Below are 23622 nucleotides of genomic sequence, written 5' to 3'. Positions count from 1 at the left end.
CCCAGAGCTGGGATTGTTCCACACCGGGCGCCCATCTCGTTCCATCGTGGCTGCTCTCGGACCTGCAGGATCCGGTGATTCCTTGGGCCCAGCAGGGCCACGCCGGCGTTTCCTCTCACTGGAATCACCGCACCGTGATGGAAAAGCCGAACAAAATTCCATTGTCTTCGGCACCCGACTGAAAGCAGGAAGTGATGGGGGCGTCAGGTGTTCCACCTTGGCAGGGGCAGAGATGCAGTAAGGATATACCCACTTGGAGGAGGGCAGGTAATTGGTTTTAAAGCCCTAAGGAAAGGACCAGCAGGTGAACTGCTGAAGAGGTGGAACCATAGGAAGGATTCTGTGGCAGGCGAAAGAGGTGATGGAACGACGGCAGAGAGGAGCTCTTAACAGTGAGGGCTGGAAGCCGGCGGTGGACGCGGAATATGCCAGGATGCTGACACGGACCACTTACTCCCCCACTCTGTTGGCAGCGCTCCATGATTCAATAATAGTGAAAAGACCTACGTGGCGGCGTGGTCACAGCCGTGGCAACAGAGGATAGCCGTGGCCACTGGTAGGAACCCCCCGGAGGCTAGGAGGAGCTGTGGGCAAGGGTTTCAGTCCTCTGGAGCAGTGGTTGCCTGAATCCTCTGGGCAAGACGCGAGCCGTCCGTCCACGCAGAGATGCCCCTGTGCCTCCCCAGCCCCTGCCTCCCGTGGCCCGTCTTTCCTGAGGCCAGTTTCAGCGTCAGGACCTGGGCTTTCTTCACCACGGAGGTTCCAAGACGTCCTGCGCTGCTCTCCTATTTATTTATTTCTGTTGGGAATGTAATAAAACTCCATCAGGAAATGGATCCGATTCCATGAAATTCTCTGCAGCCCGCTGCTGGGAAGGCAGAACAAGGAGCCACTTTGTGTGAGTTGAGGCTCCACGGCCAGGGCCGAGGCCAGCCTCTGGGCGGGAGGGAGGACGTGGGGGCAGGCGGAGAAAGAAGGATCTGTGCTGAACCCCACTCCAGGCCCTGCTTCCACTGCCGGACCAGCGCCTGAGCTGGAGGAGGAGGAGGAGGAAGAGAGCCAGACCTTGCCTAGTTTCAACGTGCCCGCACAGCCCAAGCAAGATGCCACAGAGAAGGTCGTTGCTGTGAGCAGCCTCGTGTGCTGGGCCTGGAATGCGTGGGTATTAGTATAACAGTTATTTATATCCTGCCTTCCCCCCCCCCACCCCAATACTGGGACTCAAGATGGCTTTACAAATTAAAACATGTACAGTTAAAATAGCTAGAGATATGCGAAAATTAAAAATAAGCTACAATATTAAAAACATTTAAAATACAAATAACATTTTAAAAAAATAAAATAAAAAATCCAGTGGATAAATAAGCAGAAGTCAAGGTGCTGGTTTTAACTTATAAAGCCCTACACAGCTTGGGACCACAATACCTGACGGAACGCCTCTCCCGACGTGAATCTCCCCGCACACTGCACTCAACATCTAAGGTCCTCCTCCGAGTGCCTACTCCGAGGGAAGCTCGGAGGACGGCAACAAGGGAGAGGGCCTTTTCGGTGGTGGCCCCCCGACTGTGGAATGATCTCCCCCATGAGGCTCGCCTGTCGCCAACATTGTTATCTTTTCAGTGCCAGGTCTTTTTCTTCTCCCAGGCATTTAACAGTATTTAACAACATATGCTAAGTTTGCATATGTGCTGGACTGCAACTCCTATAATTCCTAGCCATTGGCCATGGTGGCTGGGAATTATGGGAGTTGTAGTCCAGCACATCTGGAGGATGTAAAGTTGGGCAGGACAACAGCTGGGTTAGTAAAGCAGCCCTGTGGGACGTGGGCCTGTGTACTACGTCTAACAGGCCTCATATTAAGATAGAGGAAGGTGGAGATTGGGGGTGGGGTGGGGGAACGAACGCTTGCCCAATAAGGAGCCAGAGGAGGCCTTGTGGAAACAGCAAGGCAGGGGACTGGTGGGACTGGTGGGTGGTGGGGGAGGAGAAGGATAGATTTAGGAGGGAAGGAGGAGAGAGGCAGGTTCTCTGGCTTCAGAGGCCAGACAGCGCAGAAGGCTCTTAGGTGGCTGCAGAGAGTTTGAAAAATGCGATGGGCCCAGACTCCCCTCCGGTGCCCCTACTTTTAGTTCCAGGTTCTCACGGAGCCCTCAGAATGGCAGCGCTGTGCAGGAAAAGGGCTCCACATCTGAACAGCAAAGTCTCCGGTTTCAGCGAGGCTCCCCGGGATTCTTTTGGGTGGGTGGGTGGGTGGGTGGGTGGGTGTGCTATGATAAAGACATATGAGACTGATGGGAATTTTCAATGTTTCCCACCAAGGGCTTCAGCCAGTGGGTGCTCTTGCAAGGGGGCGGAAGTCATGGCAGGATTGTGCCAGCTTGGAGGGAACAAAAACCTAGCAGAAAGCAAGTTGGTAGAAGCATCTTATCATCGAGGGATCGGTGAACAGCCCTGGGGGGTGGGAAGGTTGCTCGTCCCCTCGACAGAGAAGCCCTTTCAGCTCCGTTTGGGTTGGAAAGGGCACGGCCGCGTGAAGCCAAAGTTCCTGCCCGGCCTTTCTGCCGGGCCTCTCGCACAATCGGCCTTTCAGGTGAGACGTCAGCTGCGGGGGAAGAAAAACACCGCACTTTCCAGGGAGCCGGGTGAGAAGAAAAACAAGGGAGAAGCCGAGGGGGCCAGCCCGGTGGGTTCAGCGGCGCCTGGGGGGTGGGATGACTGGCGAGGAAACGGAGGCCTTTCCGAGGTAGAAGCGCAGGCTGCCTCGAAAGATCCGGCGGCCTTCTTGGTTTGGTTCTGTCCTGCCGTTTCCTCCAGCTCAGGGTGTTGGGGAGAGAGGGGAGGCACTTTGCACACAAAGCAGCGTGTCACACGAGTGGCTCACGCTGACCTTCCTGCCCAATTTAGCTCTCACAGCTGCTAGAATTACCAAGCCGCGCACAGAAACTACGGGGCGACCCCTCTGCGAAACCTCAGTGTGGGGGGGGGTTCAACGGAGCTGACAAGGCTGACGCCTGTCCCAGCAGTGGGGGTGGTGAAGGGCCCCCCATGTTGGCACCCAAGGGCCCGCCGTAGGCACACCACCCACCGTTGGGGCTCCTGTCGTGTGGAGAAGGGGGACACCGTCTCCCTATTTCCTCGGAGGTGGCAAGAGAGCGGGGCAGTCTCAGCAGGGCTGAGAAGTGGGGGCGCTTTTCTGGTCTCTGGGCTGGCATTCCATTTCAGAGGCGACTTTTTGGCCCAGATGCAGAAAAGTCTTGATGAGAATTAAGCGTTTTGCCACAGCTCCGTGACAAGGCACCTCTGCCCTAAACCTTAGGAGACCTGCTGTGGTGGGAGTTCAGGTAACACTACATTCTGGAAGAGAGGCATGAAGAACCTTGGTATAATATTTCGGCCCCTACGACGTGTCTTGGAGGGGGTTCCCTCTCCGTGTCCCATCAGCCAGGAGTGGCGCCCGAGTGGAAACCCCTGCGTTCAACCCAGGGAGAGTCTGACGTGGATGATTATGAGGTTTGCAACTCCCTTCGGTGGTCTGAAAGAGCCACAGACCTGCCTCAGGGTCTTTCACAGGTGACACGGCACCTGCCTGGGCAGGCAAGGGTCCGGTGAACCCCCAGCCATAACGTGGAGGAACTCCACGAGGTCCCAGATGGAAACTGGCACAGCCATAGATTAAGCAAGCAGCAAGTCCGTATCTAGGGGTGAGGAAGAAGACAAGCGCTTCACGTGAGGCCCCGGGGTCTTGACGGAGGCCTCCTCTGCGCCCTCTTCAACGATGTTATGAGTTGGTATTGCAACACAGGGACTTCCCCGCCAACACACATTTTCACATTTGCAGCCATACGGCAGACCTCTGGGTTGTTCGTTTTTTTTTTGAAAAGTGAATTGTTTACATCTTGTTCCTAAAGAGTGCAGTTTTCAAGAATTTCACATCTCCAGGTTTGGATAATCTGGTACCAAAAAGCGAGAATCCAGGGCTGCATAAGAGAGGATTGTACATGCAGAATAAGATTCGGGATGACTGGCAACTAGAAGGCACTCTGCTCGTGCTCAAGGCCGTCTGCATTAAACGTACATCCTGCCTTAGATCCAATGCCTTTTTGAATAATCCTGTTACTGCCAGTCACCTGAAATGAAACCCTGTCGGGGCAGGACAGATTTCAGTCAGCAGGATATTCTGCAGAGTGGGGGCCACTTCAGAAAAAGCCCTGCCCGCTCTGCCTCAAAAGGACACCTGCACATCTTAAAACGGGAGCGTCTGTCAGACGCCAGACCTGATCTTTTGGTCCAGGGGGATGCATCCAAGTCAGGCTTCACACCCAAATCTGGGTCAGGTGACTCACCCACCAGCAGGACTTCCGTTTTGCCTGGAGTGAGTTTCAGCTTCTTTTGCCCCATCCAGTCGTTCTCAATGGATAAACCAGCGCTTCAACGCTTCTGGGGTCAGATGAAAAGGCCAGGTGAGCTGGGTATTGCCTGCATACTGACGATTCTCTACATGGCTTCTCCGCCCGGCCATCTCTGTGCAAAGCCACCCACTAGGGTGCTGGCGGCTTTTCGGAAATCCTTGGAACTATTCCAACACCACTAGCTCAAACACTTTGCCGCCCTCCCCAAAAGGAGTATTAGTCACAGAGTGATACTTGTACACACCAGAGGAGTCCAAAGACTCCACCCACCCACCCACCCATAGAGGCTATACAGTCACCTCCTTCAGAACCATCAGTAGAAAGCCGTCCCACGGAGAAGTGGTTATCACTTTGCTGACCCAGGTGTGCAGACCTGACCATACTGAGACAAGATGGGCAAGGGTCAGGTTCCTATGTGACCGGCCATATTCCTCCAAGGATTCTCTCCACATCTTCAGGGCCAGCAAGGTGAAAGGTATTAGGCTCCATGTCCTATAGCTCAGTGCAGAACATTATTAATCTTAATCACCCACATGTTTAGTTTTTTTAATGGTTTTTAATGCTTTATGTGTGTATGTTCTGTGATTTAGAATTTTAAATTTTGTATACTCGTTTTTATTTATTTAGAATTTCTGTAAACCGCCCAGAGAGCCCTGGCTATTGGAGCAGTATATAAGTGAAATAAATAAATAATAATAATAATAATAATAATAATAATAATAATAATAATAATTTCTATGGGAGGTTTGCAAAATTTATAACCCCAAAACCACAGGATAAAATAACCTTTTAACTTACAAATACTTATTATTATTATTATTATTATTATTATTATTATTTATTTATATAGCACCATCAATGTACATGGTGCTGTACAGAGTAAAACAGTAAATATTGAAAGCTGCTAAAAATAATTAACATTAAAATACAAATCCCATCAAGTAAAATGCAGGGTGGCGGAAATACATTTTTCATTTAGTCATTTCATTTGTTTATTAATTTTTATGTGTCACTTCTCACCTCAAGAAAAAAAGACACCATAAAGGAACTTACACAAGAAAGGATAAAAAATATCCTTAATCAATATAACAAGCAAGACAAAATCAATGTAAACCATAGCACAATGATACCAATAAAAACATAACCTTGAAGCAATACAATACTGCAAAATGCCAGTTTTGTTCTTGATTTCTCTAGGATTAGTTATTGTTAGTTATATGCACCTGGTGCTTTGCAAAGAACAGGTGGGCCAGGCCCTTACCCTAAGGGGCTTACAGTCGAAAACAGAGAAACGGGGGCCGAGAAGGAGACTCCCGTGGTCAATGGCAGCCACTTTGGCTCAGTTACAATACAGCAGAGGGGGGAGTCGGAATGATCCGAAGGCTTCCTGGGAAAGGCGAGATTTGAGGAGGGACTTGAAGGAAAGACAGGAGGGGGCTGCAGGGAGGCCTTTGGGGAGGCAGTTCCAGGGCATGGGGGGGGGGCAACGGGCAGAGTCGTTTCAGGGCGCGGGAGGTGGAGAAGCTGGCCGAGGGAAGGTCATGGGTTGGGCCATGTTCTGCTGCTGTCTTTATGCTGTCCTGTTGGGCTCCTACCTGCCTGCGGTGGCTCTGCATGGTCTCCAAAGCTGCCTTCCCAGGCTCAGGTTTCCCTCCCGGTGCCAGGACATTGCAGGGCACTTGACGTCAACCATCATGGCAGCTGGGATTTATAGCGGGTGGGGGTGCTGCGGAGTCCTCTTGCACCGGGGTCTCTCTCGTTGAGCGCCTGCCATGGATGCCAGAGGAGTGCCAGGGGTCCCGTGATGTGCCAGCCTCTTCCTGCCTGCCGGCCTTCATCAGCTCACTAGCTGTGGCCCTCAGGAACCCTCAGAACAGGCGAGAGTTAGCAGCTGCGGGCAGGAGCTGTGAGCCGGGGAGGCCCAGCAGGTGCCCCCGGTCTCTGCTGCTCACCTGCGACATGAGAACCCTAACCCTGGCCTACCTTGCAGAGTTGTTGTGCTGAAGGTGTGCCGAACTCGTAGTGCTAGCTAACTGCTATTTATGAATTAATTAATTTTAGGACATTTATATACCACTTCCCGTTTTATTTTGTCAACAAAACAACTCCTGGCACTTTGTGATACATTTCTACTTGGGGGTGGGGGTGGGGGGGAGTTTTTTCTAACAGACGAGCATTCAAAACTCCTGTCCTCTCCACCCTCTGCATCATCTCAGAACTGAGCAGTGGCGGCTGGTGGCTCCTCCGTCAGTGGTTCCGGGCCAGTGAATTTGGAGCGGATTCAGTGACCCCGGAGCCTCCAGACACCCCCCCCCCCAGCACTGAGCCCCTGCTGCCGCCATGTCCTGCTGCTGCCTGCCTGTGTAGGCCAGGGACAATCTTGTGTTGGCTTCGCTACCCTGGGCTCTTCAGTGGCCGCTGCACTCCGCGCCTCCGCTCACCCGCCCTTCCTCCTTCCCTCCGGAAGCTTGCTGGCTCCATGCAGCTCAGGGTTGCCTCTGGTGGCCCTTTGAAACCTGAGCCCACGGGCCTTTTGCTCCATCTATATCTGTCAAATTCCAGAGGAAGATAAATTTATCTCCCAAGGATCCATTTGAATGAGTTCTTTAACCTCCGCTAGAGTTCTCTCTCTCTCTCTCCAGGTTCATGGTGGGCTGATCCACTCAGCGCAGACGGGGTGTGTGTGTGCGCAAGAGCTGGCATTTGTGGAATGGCAGGACTCCCTGGAGTCTTTGGGAGGGGGGTCTGGGGTGCCCCAGGGAGTGTCACAGGTGCTCGCTCCTTGGCCTTCCACTAGCTCTATCCGTGCACCGAGTTGGGCCCCCGAAGGCTTCCAGGGTGGGGGTGTCTGAAGCCACGGCCTGCAACAGGGATGAGTCTTTCTTTCTTTCTTTCTTTCTTTCTTTCTTTCTTTCTTTCTTTCTTTCGCAGACTCCTGGTGCCTGTTTGTTAGCTACATTTGAGTAGACAGCTGGGTGATCCAGCAGCAGCAGCAGCAGCAGGAGTCAGAGGAAGGCAGGCAAACAGCAGATAAGACAACCTTCCCCCATGTGGTGCCCTCTGGGTGTGCTTGGACTCCAGTTCCCATCATTCCCAGCCGGGAAGGCTGGTATAAGCAGTGGGCAGGTTAAAACCAGAAGCAGGCCAGGGGAAGGAGACCAGATGGCCTCTTTTAACCCAGCTTTAACGGGACATTTATCTCTATAAACGAAAGAACCGTAAACTGCAGCCCCTCAAAGCTCTTGCCGAAAGGGCTGGTGGGAGCAGCAGCAGCTCCGCTGCGGCTTCGGATCAGCCTCTCATTCCACTTCCTCGCCTTCCGTCCGCTCTGGATTCCTGGGGGTGCTTTTGCAGGGGGCCTCAAGAGAGAGTCGGGCACCCTGGCTTCTCTGCTTTGCAGGGTCGCTGAAGGCAGGTGGGCCTTGGGGAAGCGCCAGGCTCTCGCGTCTGAACGCCCAGTGTGGAGCTTTGCCTCAGTGTCTCGGAGAGCCTCCGGCCTCCGTTCCCAAGCCCAGCCGGCTGGAAGAAAGGGAGGAAGGCAGCAGCTACACGGGTGCCAGGAACCACAGCCTGCCGGCTTCCGGAGACGCAGCCTTGCCTGCCCCTGCCCCTGCCAGCCCAAACGGGTTCTGGGCACGCGCCCCGCCCTCCCGCGTTCTATGCCTCCTTTCTTCTGGCTATTGATATTGGATCCCGGTCTGGGACCGTAAAGAAAGGCGGCCTGTCCCTTCCCCGAAGCCTGTTGCCTCCCCCCGACACTCTTCCAGGCCTGGCAAAGCGAGAGCGGATGAGGTGCAAGGGCCACGGCTCAGTGCGCGTGGGGCTGCTGGGCCCCTGCTCTCACCTTGTGTACGCAGCCACGCTCCCGAGGCCTCGAGGCCCCCAGGGCTGCTAGCCTGAGAGGACGTCGGCCCGCATGCAAAGGAATCCCAGGGGATGGCTTCAGCCACAGACGCCCTTCTTTTGCGGACTCTCAGCTCTTCTGCAGGCCGTTGCCTTAGAATCCTAGAAGAGTATTATTATTATTATTTATTATTATTATTTATTTATATAGCACCATCAATGTACATGGTGCTGTACAGAGTAAAACAGTAAATAGCAAGACTCTGCCGCATAGGCTTACAATCTAATAAAATCATAGTAAAACAATAAGGAGGGGAAGAGAATGCAAACAGGCACAGGGTAGGGTAAGCAGGCACAGGGTAGGGTAAAACTAACAGTATAAAGTCTGCACAACATCAAGTTTTAAAAGCTTTAGGAAAAAGAAAAGTTTTTAGTTGAGCTTTAAAAGCTGCGGTTGAAGTTGTAGTTCTCAAATGTTCTGGAGGAGCGTTCCAGGCGTAAGGGGCAGCAGAAGAAAATGGACGGAGCCGAGCAAGGGAAGTAGAGGCCCTTGGGCAGGCGAGAAACATGGCATCAGAGGAGCGAAGAGCACGAGCGGGGCAATAGTGTGAGATGAGAGAGGAGAGATAGGAAGGAGCTAGACTGTGAAAAGCTTTGAAGGTTAACAGGAGAAGTTTATATTGGATTCTGAAGTGAATTGGAAGCCAATGAAGAGATTTCAGAAGGGGCCTACAAGGCCATCGAGTCCACCCCCCTGCTGAATGCAGGAATCCACCCTAGAGCATCCCTGACAGAGGGCTGTCCAGCTGCCTCTTGAAGGCCTCGAGTGCGGGAGAGCCCACAACCTCCCTAGGTCACTGGTTCCATTGTCGCACTGCTCCAACAGTCAGGAAGCTTTTCCTCATGTCTTGCTCCAGGGTGGCTGTTCTCAAGGCTTCCTGCCTTCAGGGGACCCTTTCTGCTTTGCCCTGGGGCCCCTGCCTGCTGTAGGCTAGGTTCTGGGGCCCACTTGGCTCACATGACACCCTGGCCAGGCCAGGCCAGGCCAGCCTCACTTGCCCTGCTTGAGCAGAGGAGACCAAGTGGATGGAGAGGAGGCTCTCCTGCCTGCCTGCAAAAAGCTTGTCTTACCTCTTTTCAGGGTCTTTAAAGGTGGGTGGCCTTTGGATGTCCTCAGGGATGCAAAAGCTCAGAGCCCACGTGGGGAACTCCCGAGGGCCACATTTCATGCCAAGGTCTGGCTGCCGCTGGTAGCGGGGTGCTGAGCTCGACCGGGCCTACCTTGGCCTGGTGATCCAGCTCCGCCAGGCCTCCTACTCTTGGGTAGGCGCTGTGCCCCAACGCATGGGCTCCTCGGCATTGTTGTTGAGGGGCTCAGTCAACATGGAGAAGACTTCTTTGGCTGCTTCTAGAGAACGTGGCAATCCAACCTTCCTCCAGCTGGTTCCCTCCAGATGTGAGGGTCCTGCCACCCCCATCATACGCCACCAGCATTGCATGAGAATGATAGGAGCTGTAGTCCCGCACAGCTGGAGGGCAGCAGGTTGAGGAAGGCTATTTTAGGGACTGTGGGTTCTGCCCATCTGAGGCAGTCTCACTCAGGCGGTGTGTGTGTGTGAGGTGGCATTCCTGGAATGAAAGAGAAGTGTGAGATCACACACACACACACACACACACACACACACACACACACACACACGACAAGGTGGGCAGCCCCTTTCGTCGCTCTTTCAGCGTGTTGACTAATGGCAGCTCGTCTTCCTCCTTTCCCCTTTCAGTAGGGGTTCCGCAAGGCTCGGTGCTTGGCCCGTTGTTGTTTTCCTTATACATGTTACCCTTGGGCAAGCTTATTCAATCTCATGGCCTCCACTATCATCTGTACGCCGATGATACACAACTATATCTGTCATCTCCGGAACTTTCTCCTGATGTTCACGATCGTATCTCGGCATGTCTTTCAGATATCTCAGCTTGGCTGCTTCATCGTCGTTTGAAACTCAATATGGCAAAGACTGAACTGCTCGTTTTTCCTCCTAAACCTTCTCCTCATCTCTCATTCTCTCTTACTGTCAATGATGTTACGCTTACTCCGGTCAAGGAAGCTCGTAGCCTTGGCTTTATATTTGACTCCTCGCTCTCCTTTATTCCTCATATTGAGGCAGTAGCTAAATCTTGTCGATTTTTCCTGTATAATATTGCCAGGATTCGATCATTTTTGTCTGTCTCTTCCGCCAAGACGCTTGTTCATGCACTGGTTATTTCACGGTTGGACTACTGCAACCTTCTTCTCTCTGGCCTTCCTTCTTCTCACATCAGTCCGTTGGTTTCTGTTCACCACTCTGCCGCAAAGATCATCTTCTTGGCTCGCCGCTCTGACCATGTTACTCCACTCTTCATTGGCTTCCAATTCACTTCAGAATCCAATATAAACTTCTCCTGTTGACCTTCAAAGCTTTTCACGGTCTAGCTCCTTCCTATCTCTCATCTCACACTATTGCCCCGCTCGTGCTCTTCGCTCCTCTGATGCCATGTTTCTCGCCTGCCCAAGGGCCTCTACTTCCCTTGCTCGGCTCCGTCCATTTTCTTCTGCTGCCCCTTACGCCTGGAACGCTCTTCCAGAACATTTGAGAACTACAAGTTCAATCGCAGCTTTTAAAGCTCAACTAAAAACTTTTCTTTTTCCTAAAGCTTTTAAAACTTGATGTTGTGCAGACTTTATACTGTTAGTTTTACCCTACCCTGTGCCTGCTTACCCTACCCTGTGCCTGTTTGCATTCTCTTCCCCTCCTTATTGATTTATTATGATTTTATTAGAATGTAAGCCTATGCGGTAGGGCCTTGCTATTTACTGTTTTACTCTGTACAGCACCATGTACACGGATGGTGCTATATAAATAAATAAATAATAATAATAATAATAATAATAATAATAATAATAACAACAACAGATGATGGGCCAGTCCCAGGGCTTGCGATGCCGGAAGGGATGTGCAGACGCGGGGAACGGCAAGGGGGCGGTCAGTATCAGAGCAGGGGGCTTCAGAGCTCGCCAGGCAGGGCACGGCAGGGCAGGGCAGGGCAGGGCAGGGCAGGGCAGGGGTCCCCTCTGGTCCAGCTATGGCTCAGCAGCTCCCCTGCTGCCTTTGCCACCACCGTCCTTCTGGCCGGCTTGCCCTGCTGGTGCCGTGTTGACAGGCTCAGCCGTGACCCTCCGGGCAACCCACGTTGGCCTGAGCCCCACAGCCTGGGCTCCAAGCCTCCCCTTGCAGGGGGCAGCTGGGCCCGAGAGGTGCTTGCTGCTGCTGCTGTCACAGCCAGGGTGCCTCTGGAGGGGACCGGGCAGCCTCCTCCGCCTCCTCCACTTCTGGGGCGCCTGTGTCCCCACACCCGAAGGCCAGGGAGAGACAGTGAACCGACCGCTGGAGGCTAGCAGCTTGACCAGGGCAGTGGTGCCAAGCACCCTCCCTCAGCCTTGGGCTCCCCTGCCCCATGTGTTTGGGGCGCAGCCTGTTTAAAGGAGGCGGGCGCTGCCCCCCCCCCCCGCACTCGGTCCCCGCCTGGCAGCCCGGCGTGTGTGTTTCAAAGCAGCCCTTGGCTTCGAAAGCCACGCATTGCTCTTGGACCAGTCTTGCCACCCCCAGCCAAGAGCAACAGTTTTACATATTAAAGCTAAATTAAATTAAAAGGCATGTATTTTTCAGTTGTGTGTTGCTGTCCCTGTCCCGTACCCCCACCCCACTCCTTGGCCCCTCTTTGCTGTTAACTCTTCCCACTCCAGGCTGCCTCCGCAAGAGGCACCTTGCCCTTGGTGCCTTCCCTGCTGCCCTTGAGAAAGCCCACGGCCAACGCCTTTACTGCGGCAGGAACTTTGTCACATGGGCCCTCGCCCACGAAAGCGTGTGCCGTTGTGGACACGCAGGCCTTTAAGGCGACGACTCCGCTGTCTCAGCAGAATGTGGAGCTGCAGCTCCGTGTGGAGACGAGCCGGGCCGGAGGGCGGGCGCCCAAAGGTGAGGGAGCAGCCGGGAAGGAGCATCCTTTGTGTAACAACGCTTTCCTGTACGTTGGAAGCGGACTTATCCCTACTCACTGGTCTGCATCAGCCTCCCCCTTCCTGGCGGAAACGCTCCACACTCGAAGCCCGCCTGATCTCATCAGGGACATCATTCCACATGGTGGGCACCACCACCGAGAAGACCCTCCCTCACACCACAGCCAAACGGGCCTTGGTAGGCCGGGGGTGGGGGTGGTGGCAGCACAGTAACAAGGCCTCCCTTCAAAGCATAGAAGGTGGGGCAGCTTATAGGGAGAAGGTGGTCTCTCAGATAACCTGGTCCGGAGAGTGTAGGCCTTTTATACACCAGCAACAGCACCTTGAGCGTGGCTCAGGGGGGTCATTGGCAGCCAGGACAGAGCTCTCCGCGCAGGAAGACGTTCCGCTGAGCAGCCCCGGCACGGCGCGCTGCACCAGCTGCAGCTGCTGAGCCCGTCGCAAGGGCAGCCCCACGCAAAGCGCATTGCAGTAGTCCATTGAGGCGACCAATACATGGCAAACTGCGGCTGGTTTTCACATCCCAAACTGGGAGAGCCTCAAGGGCAAGGGATGGGAATCGGAATCCCTGGAAGGAAGGAAGGAAGGGGGTCTTCAGACACCCCGGCTGTAGAAGAGCCACAAGGCCCTGCTGGGCGAAAGCAGGTGGCCGGCAAGAGGCAGGCACCTCTGGACTCTGCCCAGGCTGGGAGGGAAGGACCAGATCCTGCCCAGATTCCAGCATCCACCTCCCTCTCCCTACTGAAAAGCAGTCAGTTGCAGGAGGGGGGGGACCGGGGGGGGGGCTCTCCTAAGCTTCCTACAGCTCAAGGCAGCTGCAAAGGGTGACCCCTCCCCCTTTGCAGGAATATTTGTGTGGAGGAGGAGGAGGAGGGGGGGCGTTCGGTGGCAGGCGGGTGATTAAGTATTCCGTTTATGACGGGCTTTCGCAGAGCCGATCTCAACGGCATCCATCTATCTCCTGGCTGCTCCATGCCCGCGTGTGCCACGTGCCTATCACCCCGGGCACTTCTGGGCGTTTCATCTTCAAAGGGCTTCCTAAAGATTCCCTAATGCATTAAACATGCCCCCCTCTCCCTCCCCCTGTGAAGAGGGGCAGAGGAGGGGTCCTCCCACCCGCCTGAGAGACCCCCCTCTTTTGGCTGCTCTTCCAGGGTTCCAGAGTTCCCAGGGAGCGCCGGGGGTCGCTGGGGGTCTGAGCACCCTCACCAGTGCTGTAGGGGAAACGCAGCTCGCAAGGCCGAAAACCGGCGGGGAGAGGGGGGAGGCTTTGGGGTGAGCCGTGATGCTGACGTCATCTGCTAACCCCCCCCCCGCCCCCAAGGTGGGCAGTGACCAGGGGGGCTGAGCGGTCCGGAGAGCTGACCGGCTCCCACTTGGCGGGGAGGACGTGGCCAGTGGCACAGCGGGCCCATTTCAGGCTCCGGGCCACTTCGGGGACGGGGAGGGGTGGGGGGCTTTAGACAGCCACATCACGCCCGCTGTAAGGCACCCAAGGGGACGCTTCCGCGCCCCCTGATCAGTTAGAACGTCAGAAACGTTGGGCAAAGTCAGCGCTTCCGCGGCGCCCTGCCCACGTTCGGCTCCGGAAGCTGCTGGGCGCGCTCCTCTGAGGATGTGCAGAGCGCCGAGCTGGCGAGCGAGCCGGGCTGGCCAGGGCAGCCCCCCAGCGGTGGCTCCAGTCCGCCTGCTGCGCCCGCCCCGCCCCTCCCCGCCCCGCGCGGGGTGTGTCCCTCCGGCGCCGCCTCCCGGGGGTGTAGGCGGGCTGCAGCGCGGCGGCGGCGGCGGCAGCAGCAGCGTCGCCCGCGAGCGGAGCGTCGCCCGCGGCAGAGGCGCAGGGGAGCCGGAGCCGGAGCCGCTGCTGCTGCGGACGGGGCGCCATGCGGCGGCGGCGGCGCAGCTAGCGGCGGCGGGGAGCGTGGGCGCCATGCGGCGTGAGCTGCGGGCCGCGCTGCCGTTTATGCTGCTGCTGCTGCTGGCGGCGGCGGCGGCGTCCGGGCGGGCGCTGGAGCTGCTGGGCGGTGGCGGCGGCGCTTTCGAGGCGGAGCGCGTCGGGGGCGGCGGCGGGCGCTGCCAGCCCATCGAGATCCCCATGTGCCAGGGCATCGGCTACAACCTGACCCGCATGCCCAACCTGCTGGGCCACGGGCACCAGCGCGAGGCGGCGCTCAAGCTGCACGAGTTCGCGCCGCTGGTGGCCTACGGCTGCCACGGCCACCTGCGCTTCTTCCTGTGCTCGCTCTACGCGCCCATGTGCACCGACCAGGTCTCCAGCAGCATCCCGGCCTGCCGGCCCATGTGCGAGCAGGCCCGCCAGCGCTGCGCGCCCATCATGGCGCACTTCCACTTCGGCTGGCCCGAGGCCCTGGACTGCGCCCGGCTGCCCACGCGCAACGACCCGCACGCGCTCTGCATGGAGGCGCCCGAGAACGCCACCACCGCCGAGCCCCAGCGCGGCGGCCAGGGCATGCTGCCCGTGGCGCCCCGGCCCGCCCGGCCCGCGGGCTCCGGCCCCGGCGGCGAGGAGGAGGAGGAGGAAGAGGAGGCGGGGGGCCGGCCGGGCGGGGGCGCCTCGCCCTCCTCGGGCTGCGCGAACGGGGACAAGTTCCAGTACGTGGCCAAGAGCCTGTCGTGCGCGCCCCGCTGCTCGCCCGGCGTGGACGTCTTCTGGTCGCGGCGGGACAAGGACTTCGCCTTCATCTGGATGGCCGTGTGGTCCACGCTGTGCTTCGTCTCCACCGCCTTCACGGTGCTGACCTTCCTGCTGGAGCCGCAGCGCTTCCAGTACCCCGAGCGGCCCATCATTTTCCTCTCCATGTGCTACAACGTCTACTCCGTGGCCTTCCTCATCCGCTCGGTGGCCGGCGCCGAGAACATCGCCTGCGACCGGCAGGACGGCCAGCTCTACGTCATCCAGGAGGGGCTGGAGAGCACCGGCTGCACCCTGGTCTTCCTCCTGCTCTACTACTTCGGCATGGCCAGCTCCCTGTGGTGGGTGGTGCTGACCCTGACCTGGTTCCTGGCCGCCGGCAAGAAGTGGGGCCACGAAGCCATCGAGGCCCACAGCAGCTACTTCCACGTGGCGGCCTGGGGCGTGCCGGCCCTGAAGACCATCGTGGCCCTCACCATGCGGAAGGTGGCGGGGGACGAGCTGACGGGGCTGTGCTACGTGGGCAGCCGGGACGGGGCCGCCCTGACCGGCTTCATCCTCGTGCCGCTCTCCTGCTACCTGGTCGTGGGCACCTCCTTCATCCTGACGGGCTTCGTGGCCCTCTTCCACATCCGCAAGGTCATGAAGACGGGCGGCACCAACACGGAGAAGCTGGAGAAGCTCATGGTGAGGATTGGCGTCTTCTCCATCCTCTACACCGTGCCGGCCACCTGCGTCATCGTCTGCTACTTCTACGAGCGGCTGAACGTGGATTACTGGAACCTGCGGGCCGTGGAGCAGGGCTGCCTGGCCTTCCCGGGCCGCCATCGCCACCGCAGCCCGGACTGCTCCCTGGAGGCCTCCGTGCCCACCATGGCCATCTTCATGCTCAAGATCTTCATGTCCCTGGTGGTGGGCATCACCAGCGGCGTGTGGGTGTGGAGCTCCAAGACGCTGCAGACCTGGCAGAGCCTGTGCAACAGGAAGCTGGGCGTGAGGACTAGGGGGAAGGCCTGCAGCGGGGTGGCCTGTGCCGGGGCCCACTGCCACTTCAAAGCCCCCGCCGTGATGCTGCACATGACCAAGGCGGACCCTTACCTGGACAACCCCACGCATGTCTGAGGAGGAGGGAGGCGGGGGACGGGGACGCTGTCGTCTTCTGCAGCAGCAGCTTCAGCAAAGAGCGAGCAGCTGGCAGGAGCAAATGCTGGGGAGGCGGAGGCAGAGAGATTCCCGGGGGTGGGGGGTGGGGGGGTGAATGGGGGCTTCGTTGGGCAACTATGCCACCTGTGTCTGGGGGCCCCAAAGACGCCGCCGAGCAGAGAGACCCGCACCAAATACAGCTACTTTTCCTGGCCTTGTGGGTTGGATGTCTCTGTTGCCGAAATCCAGTAACGATTTTAACGTTTTATTTTGGAGGTGAGAAGGGAGAGGCTTTGGCCCAAACTTATTTAATGCTGTAATTTATTTTAGATTTTTTTTTTTTTTAAAAAAAGAGTAAAATCATTAGTTGAAAGAAATGGTGGGGGGAGGGCGGGGGAGAGACCCAATAAACCCTGGCTGTGTTATTTCAACGGAGGTTGGTGTTGCTTGCAGGAATTCAAGAGGCTCTGGAAACAGCTGTTCCAAAAGGAAGAAGGGGTGGGCTGGGGTGAGACTCAGGCACAGGGGGGAGGCGGTGAAGGAGACAAAGCCCCTGGCCGGCCTGAGGCGGAGGCCTGGCTCCCAGGGCAGGGGGGAGGAGGGCTCCGGGGCCGCGGGGAAAGCAGCATGGTGGCGGGGAGATCGCGCAAGTTGTTTCGAACAGCCGAAGCCAAGGGCAGGAGAGGCCCTCGGAGTATTTTTAGCCCAGCCGGAGGGAGAGTGACAAAGCCGGGAGGCCGCGGTGCCAAGGCTGTGCAAGCCCTCCCCCCCAGCACCCCTCCCCGCTCCCGCTGGCTGCCAGCGCTCTGACCTTCAGCCCTGACTGCTGCTGAGATCCAGGCAGGTGGCTGCCAAGGGCGGGCGGGCGGGCGGGCGAGCGAGCGAGCGGGCGGGCGCTGCCGTTCCTCCCCTGGGCTGAGGCGTCTGTCCGCCGGGACACTTCTGTTGCCCACCGGAGGCCTGGGAGGCAGCCGGGGGAACCGCCTCTGTTGTTTTGGTCCTGAATGGTAGAAAGGCCTCACCTGAGGAAGCTGCCTGACCCCGGGACGGAGCCTTGGACTGTCGACATGGACCGGCAGCAGCCGGGGTGCTCCGGGGTGTCAGGCAGGGTTCGTTCCTGGCTCTACCTGGAAACGCAGCCGGGTCTCCAACTTGGGACCTTTGGCATGCCCAGCTGGGGCTCTAGCACAAGCGAAGGCCCTCCCCCTGCCAGAGCAGCAGAACTGACTTGAGGGGCTGAGAAAACCGGGGGCTGCAGAGTGCCTCCGGGGTGGGGTGGGGGAGTCACATTTGCCGTGTCAAAGCTGGCAATGGCAACGCGTTGTGACGGCTAGATATTCCCCACAGCATCAGAGGCAGCGTGCTGGGGAAGGCCAGCGGGAGGGTGCTGCCGTTGCGCTTGTGGGCTTCCCGGTCACGGAGAGACAAGGACGCCTTCCAGCGTTGCTCTTCTCCTGCCCGTAACGATCCCCGGGCCATCGCAGAAGCGGCGGGGTGAGTGCAGCAGGCCTGGCGGGCAACGAGGAGGCTGCTTTGGGCCACTCGCTCACATGCCCCGCCAGTGTGCCGGCCTTGGCCTCAAGGCATGAGGCAGGGTCGTGGCGAGAGAGTCTCCTCTCCCCCTCCACGCCAGGCCGGGGCGGCCCCGGTTTCGATCCCTGCTCTCGCACCACCACAGGAGGGCCAATAGCACGCTGGACCTTCCTGCCCCGGAGAGGCCCTGGCTGGCGGCCAAGGGGGAGCCAGCAGCTGGGGGGGGGGGGGGTCGGGGATCATTTGCAAGGACCATTTGCCAGCCGCGAGGGACAGGGCTAAGGCTGGCCGCCGGCCGGCCGGCCAGCCGGCCTCCCTCTTCTCCTTGGCGGGGGCAGCTGCTCCGCTCCTGCTGCTGCTCTTGGCATGCTGCGCTCCCCCACCCCAGGCCTGCCAGGAGCCAGGCCTTGCCGCAATGAATAATCCTTTCCATTCTGGGGCCCCCTCCCTCCCTCCCTCCCAGGTGATTTGCGCTGGTGCCTCAGTGTGCTGAACTCTCTTCTGACGCCAAAGGCACCAACGGGCCAGAGAGTGAGAGAGGCAGGCAGAGAGCCAGCCAGCCACAGGCCTGCGTCCGACCGAGCGGCGGGCTCTCGTCTCGTCCAGCGAAGCGTCCTGAATGTGTGTGTTTTTAAGGTGCTGCAAGACTCTTGGCTGTTCTTGGGGCCCACGCCAAGGCCCCAGCTGTGGGGAGGAGTGTGCGGTGGGTGGGGGCTGTAAAAACAGCAGCGCCCTCTCCCCCCCCACGCTTGGGGGAATGGAACTGAGGGTGATGGGAACTGGTCAGTCTTTCAGGGAGGCCTCTGCCTTGCCCCCCCACCCCCCGGGCCCCTGGCGTCTCCGCCCTGGGTCACCGAGAGGCCCGTCGTGTTTCCAGTTCATGGCCTTCTGAGGCTGGAAGGAGGAAGCCCCCCACCCAGCCTGAGGAGCGATCTAGTGGGAGGCTTGGGGATTTGGCCGCACGTGGGCACAAAGCTGGGCTCAGGAGCAGCGTTCCTGGTCTGCGACTCTGCTGGCGTTGCTGGAGGGGCATTTGGGACGGGCCAAGCACTTGGCCCAAGCCACCTTCCTGCTCTGCAGCAGCAGAGGGCAAAGAGGGCCGAGGGCCACGGAGGCACCTTTGACGCTGGCGGCCTTGCCGTGGCGCCCAAACCAGGCTTCTGCTGGGCTTTGAACTGCCCAGGCCTCTTGCGTGCTTCACGCGGCTTGCCCAGATAACGCCGCCGGGATCCCCGTTTTGCAGACAGGGACGACGAGGCTGGGAACAGGCAACTTGCCCAAGGACGTCCACTGGGTTCTGGGTAGAGGTGGCCCTGGATCGAGGGCTTCCAGTTTTGCCAAACTCTGGGGAAGGTGGTGGCTGCACCCATGGGCTGATGACGTTCACAGGGGTTCACAATTCAGCAGGTAACGGACAAAAGGAAGTTGTGGAGCTGGAAGAGGGAGCCCAAGCACCCCCAGGAGCTGGAGCAAATCCCCCGTGAGGAAAGGACAGACGTTTAGCTCAGGAAAAACGGCAAGGAAGGAGAGCAATGACAAGAGGTGTATAAAAATGACGAGCCGTGCAGAGAAAATGGAGACACACTTCTCCGTCTCTCCCCAAACACTTAAGTTAGGCGCCCCCCCCACCAAAGAAAGCGATGGGTAGCAGATTCGGGACAGGCCCCAAAGCCCTTCAGAGAAGCCGGTTGAATTCCCTGCCTCAAGGTGAGGAGACCATTCCCGCTCAAAGGAGCTTGGCAGCTAAACTGCCCAAGGGAGGCCTATCAGCTGCTACTAAGTCAGAACAGAGCCTGACTTAGTCTACCCCCTGGACAACCGGTTGCTGGAGAATCACCAGGGGAGGGCTCTTGCTCTCACGTGCTGCCCGTGGGCCCCCCGGGAGCGTTGGGAACAAAACGCTGTCCTGATCCAGCACGGCTCTTCTGGCATGCCCCCTTCCTGGTTTATTTGGGAGAGATCCTGGCATAAGGTCTGAGCAACATTTGGGCTGTGCCATCCCCCCCACCCACCCCGGAGGAGGGGTGAATCCAGAAAGGCAAGCCAGGGTCGGCCCACGACAGTCGCCGGGCGAGGGGGTCTGCTAACGGAGCTGCTCAAGGCGGCTCACCTGCCGGGCCCTGCCGTTTGCCAACTGTCGGAACCTCCCCTTTCCCTTCCTGCCCTGGGCGTGTGCCCAACACCTGGCGACCCGACAGCCTGGCAGGGCGAGGCGTGGGCAGGGGCGGCCCCTTCCCTGTGCTGGCAGAGAAGATCCAAGAGGTGCCGCGAGGGCCACTCCTCTTGGGGCAGTGCCAGCCACGCCGACAAAGGGGTGGGCACTTCTGGAAGGGCACCTGAGCTGCACCACCTGCAAGGCGGGCGATGATGGCTTTGCTAAGCCAGAAGCGGTGCCTTTGATGGCGCCTTCCTGGAGAGGCGCTAGCCACGGGGTGTGTGTCTGGGTGTGCGCGTGTGTCTGTGCGCTGTTTTCGTCCGTTCCCCTGCCCCCCGCCCCTGCAGGCCCGTGTGTGAGAATCAAAGGCGTTGGGCTTCAGCCTCTGCCGTCTTGCATCGCCCAGGCTGTGTGCGTTGCAGAGCGCGAGCGCTGGAGGCAGACGCCGACAAGAAAGAGCCCCCCAGGTGGACGCTGGGGGGGGGCAGATTCTGACGGGGTTGGCGGCTTCCCACCCAAGTGAGCCAGCATTGCGCAGCTCTGCAAACCAGCATGACCCAGGGCTTAGCTGGAGCTGAAGCCTAGCTTGGAATCAACCCATTTTTCATGCTGGAACTCAGTTCTGGGCCATGGCAAGCAGTTAGAGGAAGCCTCTGAGCATGTGCAAAGTGAGAACACCACTGAGTTGTGATGAACACATGTGAGAACACCACTGAGAACTTCATCCCGGACCTTTCCAAAAGGTCTGCCTCCCTTGCTTATTGGTTCATTATTATTTAAGGAGTTTATACCACCTTTCCCATGATGATGATGATGATATTTATTTATATCCCGCCTTTTCCCAATGCTGGGCCTCAAGGCGGCCTTACAAAGTTTAAAATATACATGGGGGGAGGGAAACAAAACCATAAACAATTAAAAAATACACAACAAAAAGATGAATAACTTCCACCCTCCTGTTGGCATCCCAGCTGCTGCTGCAAACCCGCGGCAGAGGAGGCCTCTTGCACACACGGCATCGCGCCTGAACCAGTTTCTCCCTCCTTTCCTTCCTACTCCCCCTTACCACCACCACTACCCTCCATTCAGCCGGCCTTGGAAGAGCTGAGGCTGCTCCCTGCAAAGGAAAAGCAGAGGCCCCGAGGCCTTCTCTGCCCGGCCTGGCAGAGGCATGCTGCACAGCCCCAGGGGTGGGGTGGGGTGACCGTGCGCTTCTCGTGCCCCTCTCTTCTTTTGCAAAGCGGCGTTGCCTTCTAGAGAGCCTGTGCTGAACCCCTCAGCAGCCTGGGCCAGGCGAGGTTCATAGAATCATAGAATAGCAGAGTTGGAAGGAGCCTACAAGGCCATCAAGTCCAACCCCCTGTCCAATGCAGGCATCCACCCTAAAGCATCCCTGACAGATGCTTGTCCAGCTGCCTCTTGAAGGGCTCTCGTGTGGGAGAGCCCACAACCTCACCAGGCAACTGATTCCATTGTCGTACTGCTCTAACAGTCAGGAAGTTTTTCCTGATGTCCAGCTGGAATCTGGCTTCCTTTAACTTGAGCCCGTTATTCCATGTCCTGCACTCTGGGAGGATCGAGAAGAGATCGGGGCAAACCGTTGCCTGCAAAGATGGGCATAAACGTAGCACGGCTGGCAGCACCACGCGCCCCTCTGCGCTTGCCTGCCTGCCTTTGGTCACCTCGCCCTCAGATCGCAGCAGCTCCCCCGGCCTTGAGGGCTAATTCAAGTAAGCCTGGCACAACCTCAGCTGCTAAAGAAAAGAGGGTGGTTTTTGTGTGTGTGCAAGATCCTCGGGGGTCTCGCTTTGTGGCTTCAGAAGTCAGGCGTGGGCTGCGTGAGAGAACATCTGCCTCGTGCTTCTACCCCCGCCCCGGAGGGGGCAGCGTGCCGGAGCCTGCGCTCCCGGGAGACCGGCCGTCCTTTGTTGCTAATCCCTGCTGCCAACGCTGCCATTGTGCTCAGAGCCATTGCTTTGAAGGTGCGGCAGAGAAGAGGGGGGAGCGGAAGACAGCCGGGTTGGCGTGTGCCCCCCCCACTGCCTGTCCTTGTGCTCATGTTCCCCCCCCCCCACGACGGCACGAGCGGAGCAGGAATGCCAAGCGGAAAACAAATCCTTAGGCTGCAGGGCCTAAATCCAGCACTGGTGCCCTGCAGCTGTGCCTGGCCTCTTGTCTATGCTGCTGCAGCCTCCCACAACACAGGGCCCTGCCGGATAGTGACAACACCCATAATCCCCAGACAGCATGGCCAATGGGATTTGTAGTCCAACACTTCCGGAAGGCCCCATGCCGGCCGAGGCTGCCCTACTAGCTTAGGCCTTATGCACCTACGGGGGCATCGCAGGGATCAGCCCCAAAGCCACCCCTGGCATCTGCCACCCGTCACACCGCAAGTAGTGCTGGAAGGATATGTGTATGTGTATGTGCGTGTAGCCTTCCTGCAGGCCGCTGTCCAGCCCCAGGACTCCCTCCTGCTTCCTGCCTACCCAAGCCTGAGCGTGCCCAGATGTGGCGCAGGACTTCCTTGGTAAGCAAAGGACCAGAGGCAGGCACCTCGTCATTATGCCAAATACAGACAGAGATTGCAGAAGTGAAGGGTGTCCTTCCCATAATTCTGCACATGGGGTGGAGGGAGAGAGAAGGGTGCCCCCCCTGCACCAACCGCTGGCTTGTGCTCACGCAGCCCCCCACCGGAGCCTCAAGCAAGGTGTGACTTTGGGGGAGGGGGGGCATTTGCTTTCGTCACCTACTCGAGGGCTTCCCTCTGGGGAAGCCATGATGCCTGCAGGGAATTCAGAAAAGCAGGGGAAGTGGGGGCATGGGCACAGGGGTGGGGGTCTCTACTCAGGACCCCCCCCTAGGGGCGCATGCCAGCTGCAACTGGGACCAGAGCAGAAAGCTTCACGGACCCAGCCTCGGGTCCATTTCCCAAGACCCACACATTCAGGAGGGCACCAGATGGAACACCTGTCCTCTCTAAAGGGTGATGGGGGGTGTGGGGTCTGTCTGGCATAGAGGGGCCTGTTTTGCACGCAGAAGGTCCTGGGTTCAACACTCATCACTTGCAGGCAGGGGCAAAAGAACTCACTGCCAGTCCCACAACCCTGGAGGGCACCTGGCTCAGGAACGCTGCTGACGTCTGTCACTCCCAGCTTTTTCTAACCCAGGAACTGCCTTTCTCCCAGAGAAGCGTTTAGGGCCCTGTCTTCTGTCCCCCACCCTCTAGCTGTGCGCTGCTGCTGCTGTTCCACCCCTCTAAGACGCAGAGGAAGACCAGCAGTTTGGACGGTGCTGAGCCACTGGGAACTACGGCCTGCCGGAAGCCTGTCCCCAACCACAGACTCAGCCCTCCGCTCACTCTGGTAACCTGAGTGAACTTGCCAAGGAGTGTTGCAAAAGTGCTTTCTTTCCGCCCAGCAGCTTGCTAGAATAAACCTTTGCAAAACCTGAGCTGGCAATGCAGCATGTGCAGGGGTCTCGGGGCTCCTTGGCTGCTCCCACGTGCCTCCCTCCCACCACCCAAACACCCGCCATCCCCGGCTGCTACAGCTTTGCTAGGTGCCCAGCAGTTTGACCGTTCAACTCCGCACCCAAAGGATGAAACGCACCGTGGGAAGAAGACTTAACATTGCTTCGCTCCTACTCTTCCAACTCCTGCTTTGGATGCAGGTCTGGAGAGAGGGGAGATGAGACCCCCACCCTCAAAGCAGGGAGGTTTGAAGAGCGGCATGTGTGGGGGAGGGAGTTCTCAGCAGTTGGCAGGAAGATGGACAGGCTGGCTGGGGAGATCAAAGCCACCACAAGCCAAGGCCAGAGAAGGATCAATACCACCCCA

The 23622-nt window shown here is 58.0% G+C and overlaps 2 protein-coding genes across 2 annotated transcripts in view; one reads left to right on the top strand and one right to left on the bottom strand.

Annotated features, from left to right (window-relative positions):
- Positions 1–23622, bottom strand: part of NSUN5 (NOP2/Sun RNA methyltransferase 5) — a 74826-nt gene that overhangs the window by 41685 nt on the left and 9519 nt on the right. The window lies entirely within an intron of this gene.
- Positions 233–16164, top strand: FZD9 (frizzled class receptor 9). Its single transcript, XM_063146823.1, has 11 exons — positions 233–237; positions 922–1162; positions 2591–2683; positions 3442–3510; positions 4403–4460; positions 7810–7962; positions 8177–8258; positions 11448–11571; positions 12031–12262; positions 13458–13578; positions 13831–16164. Exons 1-11 carry the CDS (start codon positions 233–235, stop codon positions 16073–16075), a joined length of 3423 nt encoding a protein of 1140 aa, XP_063002893.1. The 3' UTR covers positions 16076–16164.

The sequence above is a fragment of the Elgaria multicarinata genome, chromosome 22, assembly GCF_023053635.1.
Source record: "Elgaria multicarinata webbii isolate HBS135686 ecotype San Diego chromosome 22, rElgMul1.1.pri, whole genome shotgun sequence".
In the NCBI taxonomy this organism is placed as follows: domain Eukaryota; kingdom Metazoa; phylum Chordata; class Lepidosauria; order Squamata; family Anguidae; genus Elgaria; species Elgaria multicarinata.
This window is presented reverse-complemented; position numbering and strand designations above follow the sequence as displayed.